The following is an 18,301-nucleotide window of genomic DNA, read 5'->3' on the forward strand; positions in this document are numbered from 1 at the left end:
GTAGAGCATGAACCTGCAGGATCAGGTCACCGCTTTGATGTTAGCGGAGAATGACAGGGAGTTGTCCAGGGTCACACCAAGGTTCTTTGCACTCTGGGAGGACACAATGGAGTTGTCAACCGTGATGGCGAGATCATGGAGCGGGCAGTCCTTCCCTGGGAGGAAGAGCAGCTCCGTCTTGCCAAGGTTCAGCTTGAGGTGGTGATCCGACATCCACACTGATATGTCTGCCAGACATGCAGAGATGCGATTTGCCACCTGGTTATCAGAAGGGGGAAAGGAGAAAATGAATTGTGTGTCGTCTGCGTAGCAATGATAGGAGAGACCATGTGAGGATATGACAGAGCCAAGTGACTTGGTGTATAGAGAGACTTGGTGGGAGTTGTAGCTCATGTGTGTAGTTCTAATGAAACGGTGGTTACTATTCAGCTTCATGCTTCTTCTTGGCCGTCAAATACATTGAAAACCGGCATATGGTAAGTTAATTCACTCGGAAATACCTATACATTTTAATTTTCAGCAAGGGCGAAATTGTGGAGTAGATGGAGGTTCCTCCCCCAGATATTTTTTTTACATTTTGACTTGACTTATTATCCCTCTCTTGAGGTGTATTTTGAGGGGTATATTGAGGGATATTTTGAAAACACAGTATAAGTGAAAGGATAAGTGGAAGGCCCCCATCCCCCAACATTTTTACAAATATATATATAGGAAAATAACTAACTTCATGCATTTTAACACATTTTGCCAATGGGGCAGAGATACTTTTTTTGGCAGTTTTAAAGCTAATTTCCTGAATTTTACACATTTTGCCATGGGGCAGAGAGGAAAATATGCTGTTTTAAAGTAACTGTCCAGTGAAAATCTCACTTTTAAAATATATTTTTCTGTTAACTCATACCCAAATAATGTTGTTGACTCATCCTATACTCTAGTGGCCAAAGCATAAATTGGAGAGAAAAAACACTTAAAAACCCCCACCTCAAACATGTAAATAATGCTTGCTATTTCCTCATAGATGACCAATCAGTGGTCTATTTACATGAAAATGTTTAATGACCAGTATACGTCCACACCATTCTGTTGTTCCAACACAGAAAAGCTGCTGTTTAACATACTTCATTTCCATTTTTTGGAAGGAAAACTATTTAACTCATAATTAATTATAGGTCATATTTCATAGAAATCTGGAAACACTGGACAATTACTTTAAAGGTCGTCTTTGGGCAAAAAGCATAAATAACAGCTTTAAACTGTATAACTGATCAATGCACCTTCATCCCAGGTTATTTAATGCTTACATTTCTTTGTATGAATAAGATATTTGGCTATGGATGTGCCATTTATTACCGATCCCTACAGCTTCAGTCCAAAAACAAATCCTGTGAAATGACATCAACACATACTGGAGGAGTTACTGCAGCGTTTCCCAAACTCGGTCCACGGGACCCCAGGGGGTGCACATTTTGTTTTTTTGCCTGACACTTCACAGCTGATTCAAATGATCAAAGCTTGTTGATTAGTATTTATTTGAATCAGCGGTGTAGTGCTAGGGCAAAAACCAAAATGTGCAACCCTTGGGGTCCCGAGTACCGAGTTTGGGAAACCCTGAGTTACTGGCTAGTTACAAGTGACTAGCTTAGCTAATGAACTAGCTACTACGGTCGTGGCGCGCATGACCAGAATGACACAGATGAACCACCAAACCACACCCCTTTTCTGTTTGAAAATTGAGAAAGAGGACAATTTTTTGTGCCCAGAAGTCGACTGTTAAATCTAATTTCCTGCAATTCTACACATTTTGCTAATGCTTATGACGTGTTCATATGCAATCTGGGGGACCCCATACCGCAAGGGGATTTTAAGTAGACCTGTTCTATATATTGGGGGGGGGGGGACATATCCCCCCATTCCCTGTGGCAATTTCGCCTATGATTTGAAGCCCAGGGCGCGTTTAAGTGGTAAGGCTGAAGCAACAGACCGTAGACGAAAGTCGAGGAGTGAAGTCGGGGGAGGTGCATCTGTGTCAGCCGAAAGTCAGACAATAATGTGGTTATCCAACAGCAAGGATCAGATCAACATGGTAGTGTTGCCATTGTTTATAGAAGTTTGTCTTAATAATGTTGAAATAAACATGTCTCCAACCCCCATATCACACCTTCACAAAATTAAATTGTATGTGTAGATTGCACAATCAATTAATTTGAAAGAGCCTCAAATATTAAATTAATTTGTATATCCACTGAATACATGAATCGCGGCAAAGTTGGTTCCTGTTTCAGTCATGTCTTTGGTCACTTTCGCGTGGATCAAACAAAAACACCCTAAGAATTGCTTGACAATAGAGCCTCCCACAATCCAGGCGATGGCTGCAGGATGAAGTTGGTGAAGAGCAACTGCAGAAACTTGCAGTCAAAATGTAATGACCTTCAATCACTTTGTACTTTTTCTTTCATACAGTCGACATGTAGGCACGTCAGACAAATGTTATCCACATAATGCAACACACTGTATTATCCTGCCATGTTCACATCATGTCGGAAACTCGGGACCTCAGAGTTAACATGAACAAAAGTTATTTGCGTAGAGCTTCCTATTGGTTGATTATGGTACCTCCCAAGTGGGAAACTCTGGATTTGAATCTTCCGTCCAGGTTGGCAAGTCAGAAGTGTCAGTTTCCGTCATGACGCGAACACGGCACCGCTATGATTCCGTGGTAGCGAACCATTCATGAGACCAGGCGACTTGCGAGGCTAGTGAACGTGCTCTTGCACCCCAAAAAATGTGTTTCTACGTAATCAATGCACACAAAGGCCATGGTTATTAACCCTTCCAATTCAGATCTTTTGACCATAGTTATTTTACCAATAATTGGGCAAAAAAATCTGAATTGGGCTGCAAAATAGGCTACATGAAGAAGTGTTAAAGGCTTGAAGCACAATCCGACTCATGTGCTGGATGGATGGGGGGGGGGGGGGGGGGGGTCTGTGAGGTATCGCTCCCCTGACAAAGAGTCTTGATTTTCAGATTAATCACCAGTATGTGTTGAGGACACCTGCATGAAGGGACTCACATTGAGAATACATTTAGTGACAATAGGCAAAATATATAGCAAACATAATAATTGGTACGCAAAACCTATAGAGGAAAGAGGACTTCACTGGAGGTACTTTGCAGTTAACACGTGTCAAACTCTTTCCATGGAGGGCCGAGTGTCTGTGGGTTTTCGCACCACCCTTGTACTCAATTGATGAATTAAGGTCACTAATTAGTAAGGAACTCCCCTCACTTGGTTGTCTAGGTCTTAATTGAAAGGAAAAACCAAAAACCTGCAGACACTTAGCCCGCCGTGGAATGAGTTTGACACCCCTGATCTAACACATAGGTTGGAGAGCACTTGGTCTCTAACCTTTTTGAACTGACATGAGTCTTTAGCCCTGTCAGAATACTTTTCACACCATTTGAGTATGGTAAATCATTGATCTTACATGTTTTGATAAGCAAGACTTCCAGTAGTAGGCCAATGTTTTGCAGGTCAAATCTGACATCAGATCAGTGATAACTTCAAGGTATGACTGATTAATTATAGTACTTAACACTGAAAATTATGGCATACACTAAATGAGGTCTGTAATTTCAAGGGCCATAATGTGAGAGTGATGAGTTAGACATAGCATACTGATGATCCTAAACAGAGTCCTACCGAGTGACCCTGCACCTTTGGGAATTCAAGATACGGAAAGCATGTTTCTCACGTCTGTGCTAATGCTATACAGGTTGTTTCACTAACATATTCAACAGCAAGACTGCGTCATAAAATAGGCCTACATGTTCAGCATCTCCAATTACAACACCCAAACCTCCCTTGAGACTGAAATGCCCAAAATGTAGGCTGAAATTCACTCCAATGCCTCCTCTGAGCCTCCAGTCACATACTTGACAGTGACCCGAGTTGTAGTAGTTACAGATGCAGAGTCGAGCACAATGAAAAGATCACAACAAGCATGAAAACAGCAGCACATAGGAAACACCTACAGATACCACTCAATATTCTACTGGCCTAATCAATGAACAAAGCTGTCATTAACAAAACTCCCATAGCTTCGCTTCAAGAAGAGAAAATAGCAAACTGGACTTTTGTGGAGCATCTTTATTATGCCACAGTTAAAAGCCAGTCGTTTTTGAAAGAGGACCTTATTTTTTACACCAACATTGACATTCTGCGAGAGTAGTGGTGGTGTTATGGTTGAGCAGCCAGCTGGGGAGGGGGAAGAAAAGGGGGGGGTGGACATTGTGGATGGGGATAGTGGTGCAAGAGGGGTGTTAGGGGTAGAATTAAGTGCGAGGGTATAGGGCTTAATTACCAAGTAATAAAACATTCATTTACCCTTAAATAGAGAAAAAGGATGCACACAGCATGACAAGAAGTGCTTACAGTCAAACAAGGGGAATGCACAAGTTCTTGCTGAGTATACCACATTTATTACTTTGAACTGATTAATAGAAAGAGTGAGGGCGAGGCCACTCGCGTCAGCGCGGTCTTTAAGAAAACGGAAGGGGAGGAAGAAACAAATATGGCGAGAGGAAAGCAACATTAATGAACAGGTCCAAGAAAGAGGGTAAATAAGTTCCGAAGACTGCAAACAGGGCCCCGTTTTGTACAATTGTACACTAGAAAATAATTATACAATGACCAAGGCTCTAAACTTAATGTTTTAGTTTCAATCCCCCCCCCCCCCCCAAAAAAAAAATAGGGTAATCTCAAACATTCGTTTTAGTTCTTTTTTATGACAGAAGATGGAAGCATAGGAAACAAACTTCTTGCAGGGTGCGATGAAAGTACCCACGACGACAAATATCCACTGAGGAGACCCCTCTGCGTCCTGTTGGATCCTTTCATCTTCCACAGGAGGGGTTTACAAAGAAATTAGGCAAACGGCCCGCCTTCACTTCCGGGCACTAATAGTAGCCGACACTAAACATTTCCACTAGAATTTTGTGTGAGAAGAATTACAGACTTGCTCTCGGACTGTAAAAACAGATGATCAATGTAAAAAAAAAAGATAAAAGAAATGCATACCAGGGAAAAAAAAAAAAAAAAAGAGCATATGTAGTGGAATGGGGTGGGGCAAAAGAGATTCACCTAAGGATACTATGCATTAAGTTGTAGTCCTATGAATAATCGTTTCTTTTTCTTTTACTACAAGTTCGAAGTAAGTCTTTTAAAGTAAAAAGAAATCAAGAAAGTCTTCATTTAGTTTTTTTTTTGTCCTTGGTTAATCCCCCCCATTTTGCATTTCTTGAAAGATCTGAATGTGAGATGGGGGTGGAAAGTGGGGGCTATTGCAGTCTTTTGCCCAAAGCAGTAACTGTTACTTGACACGTCCTTGGCGCTCCTGTGGGACACAGAGAAAACAGGAAGAGTTCAGTTTGGGGACTCACATCAAAACATGACACACGTTAGAGATTTAGGGCTTTTCAGAATGTTTTAGATCCAATTTTAAATGTAACCAGTGGGCATAATTATTATACTCCCATCAATGGATTTAAGAGTGGAGTTTGTCATTCTTTAAATGTCCTTGTCCTCTGTAGCTGTAGCTCAGCTGGTAGAGCACGGCGCTTGTAACGCCAAGGTAGTGGGTTCGATCCCCGGGACCACCCATACACAAAATAAATGTATGCACGCATGACTGTAAGTCGCTTTGGATAAAAGCGTCTGCTAAATGGCATATTATTATTATTATTATAAATTGCATTTTTTGTTTTGTTTTTATGTTTAAAAGCAAGCCCCATGTCTGCTGGTGCTAAACATCTCCCTACCACCAGGTCCCAACAGTCCCACCGAGTAGTTCTACACGAATACATAAACAGGATGTGTATAGCCTACAACATGCAGTTCTGATCACCTTTTCAGACATTTGCAATATTCATCCAGGGCAAGACATGGGCCATTTGTCCTCATTCAGTCAAGAGTACATTGAGCACAAAATGTCAAAGTACATCTGCATTTTGATCACTTGAGAGAAAGGGAATTTAACTTGATGAAATGTCCTCTGATTCCAAAACAAAGGTGGCTGTCTAACAGGGGAGCAGGAAAACAGTAGGTTTTACACTGGAAGTGTAATTTTTTGCCAGCGTGAGGAGAAAGTGAGACACTTTCTCAAGTGTTCTCGGGCGTGAGCCACGCATAGAATTCTTGAAAATAGAACCCGAGTGTAATTTATTTGAATGAGTGTCTCACATACAGTGAGGGACAAAAGTATTTGATCCCCTGCTGATTTTGTACATTTGCCCACTGACAAAGAAATGATCAGTCTATAATTTTTATGGTAGGTTTATTTGAACAGTGAGAGACAGAATAACAAAAAAATCCAGAAAAACACATGTCAAAAATGTTATAAATTGATTTGCATTTGAATGAGGGAAATAAGTATTTGACCCCCTCTCAATCAGAAAGATTTCTGGCTCCCAGGTGTCTTTTATACAGGTAACGAGCTGAGATTAGGAGCACACTCTTAAATGGAGTGCTCCTAATCTCAGCTCGTTACCTGTATAAAAGACACCTGTCCACAGAAGCAATCAATCAGATTCCAAACTCTCCACCATGGCCAAGACCAAAGAGCTCTCCAAGGATGTCAGGGACAAAACTGTAGACCTACACAAGGCTGGAATGGGCTACAAGACCATCGCCAAGCTTGGTGAGAAGGTGACAACAGTTGGTGCGATTATTCGCAAATGGAAGAAACACAAAATAACTGTCAATCTCCCTCAGCCTAGGGCTCCATGCAAGATCTCACCTCGTGGAGTTGCAATGATCATGAGAACGGTGAGGAATCAGCCCAGAACTACACGGGAGGATCTTGTCAAGGATCTCAAGGCAGCTGGGACCATAGTCACCAAGAAAACAATTGGTAACACACTATGCCGTGAAGGACTGAAATCCTGCAGCGCCCGCAAGGTCCCCCTGGTCAAGAAAGCACATATACATACCCGTCTGAAGTTTGCCAATGAACATCTGAATGATTCAGAGGAGAACTGGGGGAAAGTGTTGTGGTCAGATGAGACCAAAATCGAGTTCTTTGGCATCAACTCAACGTGTTTGGAGGAGGAATGCTGCCTATGACCCCAAGAACACCATCCCCACCGTCAAACATGAAGGTGGAAACATTATGCTTTGGGGGTGTTTTTCTGCTAAGGGGACAGGACAACTTCACCGCATCAAAGGGAGGATGGACGGGGCCATATACCGTCAAATCTTGGGTGAGAACCTCCTTCCCTCAGCCAGGGCATTGAAAATGGGTCGTGGATGGGTATTCCAGCATGACAATGACCCAAAACACATGGCCAAGGCAACAAAGGAGTGGCTCAAGAAGAAGCACATTAAGGTCCTGGAGTGGCCTAGCCAGTCACCAGACCTTAATCCCATAGAAAATCTGTGGAGGGAGCTGAAGGTTCGAGTTGCCAAACATCAGCCTTGAAACCTTAATGACTTGGAGAAGATCTGCAAAGAGGAGTGGGACAAAATCCCTCCTGAGATGTGTGCAAACCTGGTGGCCAACTACAAGAAACATCTGACCTCTGTGATTTCCAACAAGGGTTTTGCCACCAAGTACTAAGTCATGTTTTGCAGAGGGGTCAAATACTTATTTCCCTCATTAAAATGCAAATGTATTTATCATTTTTGACATGCGTTTTTCTTTTTTGTTGTTATTCTGTCTCTCACTGTTCAAATAAACCTACTATTAAAATTATAGACTGATTATGTCTTTGTCAGTGGGCAAACGTACAAAATCAGCAGGGGATCAAATACTTTCTTCCCCCTCACTGTAGCAGGCCTGTTAGGCTGGGTTTACTCTCCACTTGTTCTCCAGACCAAAATTTAACCAACACGTCCGTAAAGTTTCTAATTCTGGCATGCACCAAAATCTCTGTGCAGTGTATAGTGAAATCATTTATATATATAAAACTGTATTCAGGGGAGCCCAATTGAGACCATGGTCTCACTCCCAATGGTGACCCAAGTAAACATTTCCACAAACAGGGTGAAAAATGTACATTACAAATAAACAAATAAAAGCACAACCTCAAAACCACAATTTCAACAAATAAACCACTACAATCAAAATTTAAATCCTCAATTAATTCATTCAACACCAGAGCCCTAAACTGCCCTAGCGGCACCAGGGAATCAAGATGCAAGGAATTTTGTAGGTTATTCCAACAGTGGGGGGCACTAAAATTAAAGGAGGACTTACCTAAATTGGTCGAGACCAGAGGGACCTCAAAGCGTGTTTGGTAGCTCATTCTTTTATACATTAGCAACGAAGTCAGGTACACTGAATACAAATATAAAACGCAACATCTTAAGTGCTGGTCCCATGTTTCATGAACAGAAAAGGATTCCAGAAACTTTCCAAAAGCACAAAAAACGTATTGCTCTCAAATGTTCTGCACAAATGTGTTTACATCCCGGTTAGTGAGCATTTCTCCTTTTCCAAGATAATCCATCCACCTGACAGGTGTGGCATATCAATAATATGCCATTTAGCAGACGCTTTTATCCAAAGCGACTTACAGTCATGCGTGCATACATTTTTGTGTATGGGTGGTCCCGGGGATCGAACCCACTACCTTGGCATTACAAGCGCCGTGCTCTACCAGCTGAGCTACAGAGGACCACAGTCAGAAGCTGATTAAACAGCATGATCATTACACTGGTGCACCTTGTACTGGGGACAATAAAAGGCCACTCTAAAATGTGCAGTTGTGTCACCCAACAATGCCACAGATGTCTCACGTTGAGGGAGTGTGCAATTAGCATGCTGACTGTAGGAATTACTACCAGAGCCGTTAACAGAGAATTGAATGTTCTGAAACAAAGCTGAAAATGTCCCAGTTCTTCCATGGCCTGCATACTCACCAGACATGTCAACCATTGAGCATGTTTGGGATGCTCTGGATCGACAGCATGTTCCAGTTCCTGCCAATATCCAGCAAATTCGCACAGCCATTGAAGAGGAGTGGGACAACATTCCACAATCAACAGCCTGATCAACTCCATGAGAAGGAGATGTGTCGCGCTGCATGAGGCAAATGGTGGTCACACCAGACACCGACTGGTTCTTAAGGGATCTGTGACCAACAGATGCATATCTGTATTCCTAGTCATGTGAAATAGATTAGGGCCTAATGAATTTATTTCAATTGACTGAATTCCTTATGAACTGTAACTCAGTAAAATCATTGAAATCATAGCACGTTGCGTTTATATTTTTGTTCCGTATGTTTATGTACACAGCCCTGATTAGCAGATAAGATCGTCTAGACTCTAGAGCAGGGATCAACTAGAATCAGCCGCGGGCCGTTGTTTTCTTGCGGATGGTCAGGGGCCCAAACATAATTACAAATTATTAGTAGACAGCAAATTGACCGCAAAAAGCCCAAAACAGATATAATAAAGCCACTCCTGCGTTGTCTTGGCTGTGTGCTTAGGTCCTCAGCGCTCTGGAGCAGGTTTTCATCAAGGATCTCTGTAGTTTGCGCTTGGCATTCAGGCCAAAGAGTTCAATCTTGGTTTCATCAGACCAGACAATCTTGTTTCTCATGGTCTGAGAGTCATTTAGGTGCCTTTTGGCAAACTCCAAGCAGGCTGTCATGTGCCTTTTACTGAGGAGTGGCTTCCGTCTAGCCACTCTACCATAAAGGCCTGATTGGTGGAGTGCTGCAGAGATGGTTGTCCTTCTCGAAGGTTCTCCCATCTCCACAGAGAAACTCTAGAGCACTGTCAGAGTGACCATAGGGTTCTTGGTCACCTCCCTGACCAAGGCCTATCTCCCCTGATTGCTCAGTTTGGCCGGGTGGCCAGCTCTAGGAAGAGTCTTAGTGGTTCCAAAACATTTTCAATTTAAGAATAATGGAGGCCACTGTTCTCGGGGACCGTCAATGCTGCAGAAATGTTTTGGTACCCTTCCCCAGATCTGTGCCTCAAGACAATCCTGTCTCGGAGCTCTACGGACAATTCCTTCGATCTCATGGCTTGGTTTTTGCACTGTCAACTGTGGGACCTTATATAGACAGGTGTGTGCCTTTCCAAATCATGTCCAATCAATTGAATTTACCACAGGTGGACTCCAATCAAATTGTAGAAACATCTGAAGGATGATCAATGGAAACATGATGCACCTGAGCTCAATTTCGAGTCTCATAGCAAAGGGCCTGAATACTTATGTGAATAAGGCATTTCCGTTTTTTATAAATTTGCAAACATTTGTAAAAAACTGTTTTTGCTTTGTCATTATGGGGTATTTTGTGTAGATTGCTGAAGATTTATATTTATTTAATCAATTTTAAAATAAGGCTGTAATGTAACAAAATGTGGGAAAAGTCAAGGGGTCTGAATACTTTCCGAAGGCACTGTATGCAAATAAAAGTTAACTGGTTATTGGTCATGTTGTGGGCCAAAAATACCATCCCACCTGAACAAGCTGAAATTCCAGGCATTATTTTCAAAAAGCTTAAATTGAAAGGGCATGATGATCATTTTCACAATTTCAGAGTGTTATTTCGACCTCTGTGTGGAAATATCAGCAATAAAACAGTAAATCATGTTTTTGACTTCACTACCCCATTAATAACATTACATTTTAGTCATTTAGCAGACGCTCTTGTCCAGAGCGACCTATAGGAGCAATTAGGGTTAAGTGCCTTGCTCAAGAGCAGAGAGATTTCTCACCTAGTCAGCTCGGGGATTCGAACCTGCGACCTTTTGATTACTGGCCCAACGCTCTTAACCACTAGGCTACCTGGCCTAATGAAGTAAAAATCCATACAAAAAGGTTAGCACAAGAGGACGAGAGGTAGGTGGGAGCACTAGGGCGTGTTACCTGAAGTCTGTAATGACTCCTGCTGGGGTTTGGGTTGCTGGGGTACGGCTCGCTTCCCTGGACCTCCACCTGGTAACACAAAACATCAGGCTTTAGTTTTGGAACAAGACAGGAAGGATGTGAGGCCTCAATCGATCTCAGGCATACATGCATCAACTTTCAATTGATTTACAAAAATTGACTTTGTGGTCTTTAAGTGGACAGATGAAAAATTACATTTGAATCGCAATCAGTCAACCATGATCGGAATCTAAAACATTAATATTTTGTTTCATTGTTACATTATACAGCAAGGAACATTCATTTGAGTTGTCAGTATATCGCCTTCCTAGTGCACATGCCTCTCAGCTCTACTCTGAATTCTGAACCTAAGTGCATGTTGATATTACATCAATACCAAATCAGTGGTAATCACCGGGATCAATGTGTTAGCCACAAAACTATGATTAACACGCATCTCGTTTTTTCTAGATAAGAGTTAATATATTTAATTAAATGATAAAAACACTGGTTATACATTGATCTTTGATAACTAGTAAATATTGAGTCTTTGTAATATTTACAGGGGAGTTTCTCTGAGAAATACCCCCAGGTGCAGAGCAGTTTCCTTGTCGCAGTAAATAATGCAGACCGTGTTTTGCACACAACCGCAGTCATGCAATGTGAAGTTACTGATGGGAAAGTACGCTACGCTTCAAGTTCCAAAATAAATCAAATGTTATCAGATAGCACCATGTAAGGAAGCATGATTTGAGTTTCAGCAAAATAAGCTTGAAGGAAACATACAAGACAGAATTTAAATTTGCAACATATTGTTGCAACAGCAGGCAGGACTGTCCAATATAACCCAATAACTAGGCCTATGTTTTGATGTAAAGAAAGCCGCTTCCACATCTCAGATCTGACAAACAAGCACTCTGTAGTCCGTATAAAAACAGGGTCGGTAATACAGAGTTACAGAACTACAGTGAGTGTAACCCTTTCTGACAATCTATTATGATTTACACAGCTTGGCAAGGAGTCAGAACCCAAGCTAGCCTATAGGCCCCTCAAATTCAAATCTGTACCTCAAAGCCAGTTCCACTGCTCCCCCCCCCCCCACCCACCCCACATTATTTCCTTCTAATCATGGACTGATTTAGATCTGGGACACCAGGTGGGTGCAATAAATGACTAAGTAAAAAAGAAAATCAGCAGTAATCCGGACCTTGTAGGGTAAGATTTGAATATGTTATCATCCTACTTAGACAGCTTTTGCTAACATGGCCTTCAATGTATCATCTTCAAAACAAGTCACGTCGCACTGCTGTGAGTGGAAGTCATCAACATTAGTACATTGAGCAAGCATTTGTTCCAAACAAAGGATGAACATACATCAATGGCCATTTAGACTGAAGGGCCAATGTAAACATGCATTTCATATGTGAATAGAAGCCTTTGGAAAAGACTGAGCATAATAATGAATATTCTAATTATTTTGGGAGTCACTAGAAAAGGTCAACAAAATGCATTTTGGTGGTCACAAGGGTGACTGCTGGCATTTAGCATTTGGTTTACTTGATTCTTGCAAAAACCTTTTTATTGTATATAGGAACATAGTGGCCTTACTGGCCTAGAGCATTGATTTGGTGAGCCAAGCATCTGAACCATTTCCTAAATAATTACAGAAACCACAGCTCAGGCAAAGAGGGCATCATTTTCAACTGTAAATGCCTATGCAAAATGCATCAATTCCTAATACATTTCCAACAGAACAAAAAATGTGAAATTGCTCATTGATTAAATACCGAATTGGAAATATACATTCAATTTCATACAGACACTACTGATCAACACTTTTTGAAAGTAACATGGAACACACATACATAAATACACACAGTACCTGTCAAAAGTTTGGACACCTACTCATTCAAGGGTTTTTCTTTATTTTTACTATTTTCTATTGTACAAAGCTGTCATCAAGGCAAAGGGTGGCTATTTGAAGAATCTCAAATATAAAATGCATTTTGATTTGTTTAACACTTTTTTGGTTACTACATGATTCCATGTGTTATTTCATAGTTTTGATGTCTTCACTATTAATCTACAATATAGAAAATAGTAAAAATAAAGAAAAACCCTTGAATGAGTAGGTGTGTCCAAACTTTTGACTGGTAGTGTGTGTGTGTATATATATAAACAAATATTATTTACTGCATTTTGTTTCTGGCATATCTACATTTTCTGTAGGAATGGCACATTGTAAGATTAACACATGCATAGTGACTGATGATCTACATCAACAACATAACTCCAACAATTATTTGCTCTCCAGATGCTCTCAGAACCTTTACGCACACACACGGCTTCCCATGCCCCTCCCCCCAAGCATACAGCCAAGGTGTAGGGCCTATTCATTTCCCCAGGTGGGTGGAGGGCAGGCCGTTACCTTTTTCACACACTCCTCCTCCTCCTGGCGCTTCTCGTAGTGGGAGAAGTCGTCGAAGATGGAGGTGGTGTGCTTGTAGCCGGCGATAATCTTCAGCACCTGCCGTGCCTTGTCCAGGGGCACCTCCTGCGTGTCCCGCGAGTTGGTCACTGGCTTGTTCTCGTTGTTCTCCAGGCGGATGTGCCGTAGCTGGCTGTTGGGAACGTCCTTAACAAAGATCCAGCGCACGTCAAAGCGCCCTTTCCACTTGTCCTGCGACCACACGCCAGCACAGGTGTTATAGTCCACGGGCGAGCGCATCTCCGCCACACCGCAGAAGTGGCCACTGCCGTTGACGCTGAAAAGCAGGTAGAGGGGGCCCTTAGCACCCAGCGAGCGGTAGGCGGCGTCCAGCCGCTTATTGCCGTGCTCCGTGCTACACCAGATGTTGTACTTGATGGAGCGGTGGATGTCATCTTCAGAGTAGCTCTTGATGATGAACACGCGCCCCTGCTTGGGGTTCCAGTCAAAGTCCTTGGGGTTGTAGTTGTTGACCAGGCGCAGTTTCTCAAGCACCGGGTGGGGCTCCGAAGGTACTGGCACCACGCCCACGTTGGGGGGAGACTGCCCCACCCCGCCATCCCCAAAGCCGTTAGCACGGTTCCGTGGAGGGACCCAGCGAGTGGGCTGAGGGGGCTGGGTGGCAGGCGGGGGGCCCTGGGAGAGCTGCAGCTGCCCCCCCATGCCCTGCTGCCCATTGGGGGGGAGCTGGTGCTGCCCAAGCTGGGCCGAAGGGGCCACCAACTGTCCGTTGCTGAGATGCAGTTGCGGGGTCCCTCCGACCGTGGCGCCGGGCTGAGGGGAGGCCTGGTTGGGCGGCTGCCCGTTGCTGGGGATAGGCGCATGCTGTGGGGTGGACACTTTAGGCATGTTCCCCTTGTTGTCCCAAGTGCCGATGTCCATGTTGTGTTTGATGGGCGGAGGGGGCAGGTTGGTCCCCGCTATGCCCCCTTTGGTTTTCAGCTTCGGCTGCGGCTTGGCAGGCTTGCTGGCAATGTCCGCCCAGGAGGCGGGTTTGGTGGGGGCGATGGAGATGAGGGGCAGTGGCATGCTGGGAGCTCCACCAGACACCTGGCTGTGGCCGTGACCCAGGGGTCCCCCGGGGAGGCCGGAGCCCACCACCTTGGGCGCCCCCATGTCCCCGGCACCACTGCCAATCTTAAGGCCCGCCAAGCTGTCCAAGCTGTTCATGCCGGGGGCCTTGTTGAGGGGCTCGTTCTGGGTGAAGGGGGACTGTCCGTCGATCATGGCGCCCCCTAGCGAGCTGGGCGCGTAGGCGTAGCTGCTGCTGTAGCCAGAGCTCTGTGTGGACTGTCCCTGAGAGCTGTTGTTGCCCCAGGCCGAGAAGTCGATGCCGCTGGGGAAGAAGTTGAAGCCGTGCTGGCCCAAGAAGGGGTTGCTGCCCAGCGGGCCGGGCTGGCTGAACATGGCGTCGGGCAGGAAGTGGTGCTCCCCGTTGCTCAGCTGTCCATACGAGGCCAGGTAAGGCATGGGGGGGTCGCCGCCGGTGGACCATGCTGCCTCGTTCAGGGAGTAAGAGAATCCTATGGAAGGGCTGTAGTAACTGGGCATGTAGGAGTCTGACATGGCCGTATAGGCATTGCTCTGCGGAGAGAAGAACACTAATTAGACTGCTGACTGTATTTCAATCATTACATCCTTTTCTGGATCTCCCTCAGCCTCTTTCGCCACCTAGACTAGGACGACAGTGGCCATTTTCACACCAGTGAACTGCTTTATGAAGAGAAACAGTGGCATTGCTACTCAACAAAAGGATGCAGCATTCCTTTGACTGGAGGAATACAGGCTCCATTATTTCCATTGTGGCCCACTTTTCTGGGAAGTGCCCACTCTACTGAGGGGCACCCAATAATAGATGCCAACCGAGGCCGTTACGACAAGATGAAGGCCAGTTTAATTAGGAGTCGGAATTCTAGGAAAGCAAATGGACTACGTAGTAAACCGGGAGAGAAGAGTCTTTCTGCGCTAAATGCCCTGGCATGGACACATGATGAATTGCAACAGTATAAAAGTAATTTACTATAAAGCTATAGAGCAAAATCTCCCTGTTTTGCATATTTACCATCGTAACCTATGAGTCATGTAGCTTGTTGATTATCCTGATTATTTATATTAAAACTGAGGCGGTTTTTAAATGTTACGTGAACGAATGCTATAAATAAGGCAGACTAAGCAGGCAAATGTTAGGAGCAGTGTGTGGCCTAGTCAAACTGATGGAAGTGGTACTCACCTGTCTGGCCTGAGTGTTCAGGTAAGGCTCAAACTCATCATTCAAAGTATCCTTTTGGGTCACAGCTCCGTTTTGCACTGGAAAAGAGGAGTAGACATCAATGTAAGACATTGAATATATCGGTTTGCATAAGGTGGAAATTGTTGCAACTAGTCATAGGCCTACACACTTGCGGTTGGTGGTGAGCATGACAATAAGCGTCAGGCAGTCATTACATTTAATAATACATCCCTAGTATTGCACAACTTCAGTTCACAGGCACAAATGGCACAATATGCTGTTTGAATGCACTAAAATGGGTAGCATATCCAAATGCATGTGGATTGGTTGAGTTGGACAACAGTTGTCTTTCATGTTGGCTAGACCTATTGCTACTGTTCCACCTTTAAAACAAATAACTGTAGGCCATAGGCATGAATTGTGTCAGGTGCTGCGGTATATGTTAAAACATGCGAAAACGGCCTGTTTATTACAGTGAATCAGTTGCATAAGTCTCTTGACAGCCACCAATGGGAATGGAAATAGGTGATGTGTCGCTGTAGTATATTGTTTCTAGCTGCAACTTTCGAGGAGTAAACCCAATCGATTGGTATTAAATATCAGTGATTGGGGTCATGACATATGTTTAATTTGTGCCCGACATGTGTCAATTCGTCCTGACATAAGCAGAAACTGAAAACGAATAGCCAAACTGGAAAACAGGCCTGGCTAGTAAACAAAGTTACCTCAAAATATTGACAGTCAGAACCAAAACATTTAAAGTTAATGGTTATTGTGAAAATAGCTGAGCTACTGGTACGGTGAGAACAGCATGCTCGAAGACGTGTCATTGGCAGGCAATTCATGCTTATGTTCACGAGCGCGAAGAATCCTTTAAATCGCGAGGTTAGCCAGCTAGCAAGGAACTACAAGGCACAACCGGTTTATTTTGAGTGGAAGGTTCAAATTAATAAGGTAGTCGCTAGCATTTAACCAACTACTAAGTAAACCACCAACTAGATGTCTGGCTTTAGAAATGCCTAGCCAGCTAGTTTGCAAATGTAGAGTAATCTCAGTTAGGTAGCGCAAGCTAACTCCCAAGCTAGCCAGGCTAACTAGCTAACATTAAAGCTAGCGCTGACGGATTGCCTCAAAATACAAAATGGTGTATTAGCACAACTGACAGTAAATGTAATACAACTAAATGATTAACTAAGTAAGTACTACCAACTTATCGGAAATTTCTTCACGTATCCAATCAACTATAGAAGCTAAATGGCCGCTTTGGTGATACTGGCCTGCTATCTGGCTGGCTAGCGAGCCATCATCACATCTGCGCACGCAGAAGAGGGTTTCCGAACACACCACACGGAAAAGATCCGCATACAGAGCCAGCAAACTTGTCATGTTACGATAGCTTACCTTTGTTTCCTTGGCCTTTCGGTCTCTGGATTGGGTCCAGGTGATTCATGAAGGTTTGATTTATGAGAAAAGAGGAAGGGAAAAATAAATGAAGAAATGTATATTCACCAGTCAGTCCTTTAGCAGGTGGTCAGGCCTACTGCACTACAGAGAGTCACTGCCTCTGGAACAAGCTATCCTAACTAGCTACGTTTCGATGGAAATTTGGCCTCGTAAATATTCAGAAAGTGACTCTCTTTACCTGTTCAAGAAGGCTGCTGGCTGACATGTCTTTCTCACTGGAGCCTTTGTATTTTAATTGGTTTTTAATTTAAGCGGCAGGGTGTATGAAATTTATATTTGAGAGTTAGCCAAGTGCCCCTGTCTCTCTACAGAGCTTAGAATCTACACAATGGCGGGCTGCAGCTCCTTCGCTCTCTCAGCGCTGAGCGATTTCTCAACATGGCTGAGAGGCCGGGTTTATCGATAGCATTTATTTATTACGAAAATGCGCCCCTCAATGGCATGGAGGAACTATATTATGCATGTAGGCTTTTAAAATAGGCTATTGGAAATATTAGTATAATAGACAAAGGGAGATTGTCTTTAATTAGGAAAGTTGATTGATTTAGGCATACATTTCCCGCACATAACATAGCATTTAATTATTTTATTTTTTTACAAAGTTTCATCCATACATTCTTTATAACCATTAAGTACATTTTACACTAAATATCTGCGTGCTCCATTTCTGAAAAGATTGCACATGCACAAAAACTTGGCGCATGCCATACATGTTTCCCGTTATAAATTAGACCTTTAGTAAAACTGTGCGCACGTGAACGAGCATTATAATGCCGTGTTCAAGTGCTAGTCGGAACTAGGAAACTAAGAAATGTCCAACTTGCTATCTGGTTGAATGTGGCAGGTGTATACAGTGAGAGAAAAAAGTATTTCATCCCCTGCTGATTTTGTACGTTTGCCCACTGACAAAGAAATGATCAGTCTATAATTTAATGGTAGGTTTATTTGAACAGTGAGAGACAGAATAACAACAAAGAAATCCAGAAAAACGCATGTCAAAAATGTTATAAATCGATTTGCATTTTAATGAGGGAAATAAGTATTTGACCCCTCTGCAAAACATGACTTGGTGGCAAAACCCTTGTTGGCAATCACATAGGTCAGACGTTTCTTGTAGTTGGCCACCAGGTTTGCACACAACTCAGGAGGGATTTTGTCCCACTCCTCTTTGCAGATCTTCTCCAAGTAATTAAGGTTTCAAGGCTGACGTTTGGCAACTCAAACCTTCAGCTCCCT

The 18,301-nt window shown here is 43.3% G+C and overlaps 1 protein-coding gene across 1 annotated transcript; it reads right to left on the reverse strand.

Annotated features, from left to right (window-relative positions):
- Nucleotides 1-4,768: 4,768 nt before the first annotated feature.
- LOC311103154 (YTH domain-containing family protein 2-like) lies at nt 4,769-17,395 on the reverse strand. The gene is made up of 6 exons (XM_084144704.1): nt 17,244-17,395; nt 17,003-17,027; nt 15,602-15,678; nt 13,312-14,955; nt 10,884-10,952; nt 4,769-5,396 (listed from the first exon to the last, which is right to left on the reverse strand). The coding sequence occupies exons 1-6, from the start codon at nt 17,268-17,270 to the stop codon at nt 5,373-5,375; spliced, it is 1,866 nt and encodes a 621-aa protein (XP_084000830.1). The 5' UTR covers nt 17,271-17,395; the 3' UTR covers nt 4,769-5,372.
- Between the last annotated feature and the right edge of the window lie 906 nt (nt 17,396-18,301).

This window comes from Coregonus lavaretus (assembly GCF_964263955.1).
Source record: "Coregonus lavaretus genome assembly, chromosome: 27".
Taxonomy (NCBI): domain Eukaryota; kingdom Metazoa; phylum Chordata; class Actinopteri; order Salmoniformes; family Salmonidae; genus Coregonus; species Coregonus lavaretus.

Bases quoted from the DNA above. Each gene is read 5' to 3' on its own strand.
- LOC311103154 (XM_084144704.1), bottom strand. From the start codon at position 17,270: ATGTCAGCCAGCAGCCTTCTTGAACAG. The intron at 15,679-17,002 runs GTAAGCTATCGT...CCTCTTTTCCAG, and splicing joins GAAAGGCCAAGGAAACAAAG to TGCAAAACGGAGCTGTGACC. The intron at 5,397-10,883 runs GTAACACGCCCT...TGTGTCCCACAG, and splicing joins GGAGTCATTACAGACTTCAG to GAGCGCCAAGGACGTGTCAA.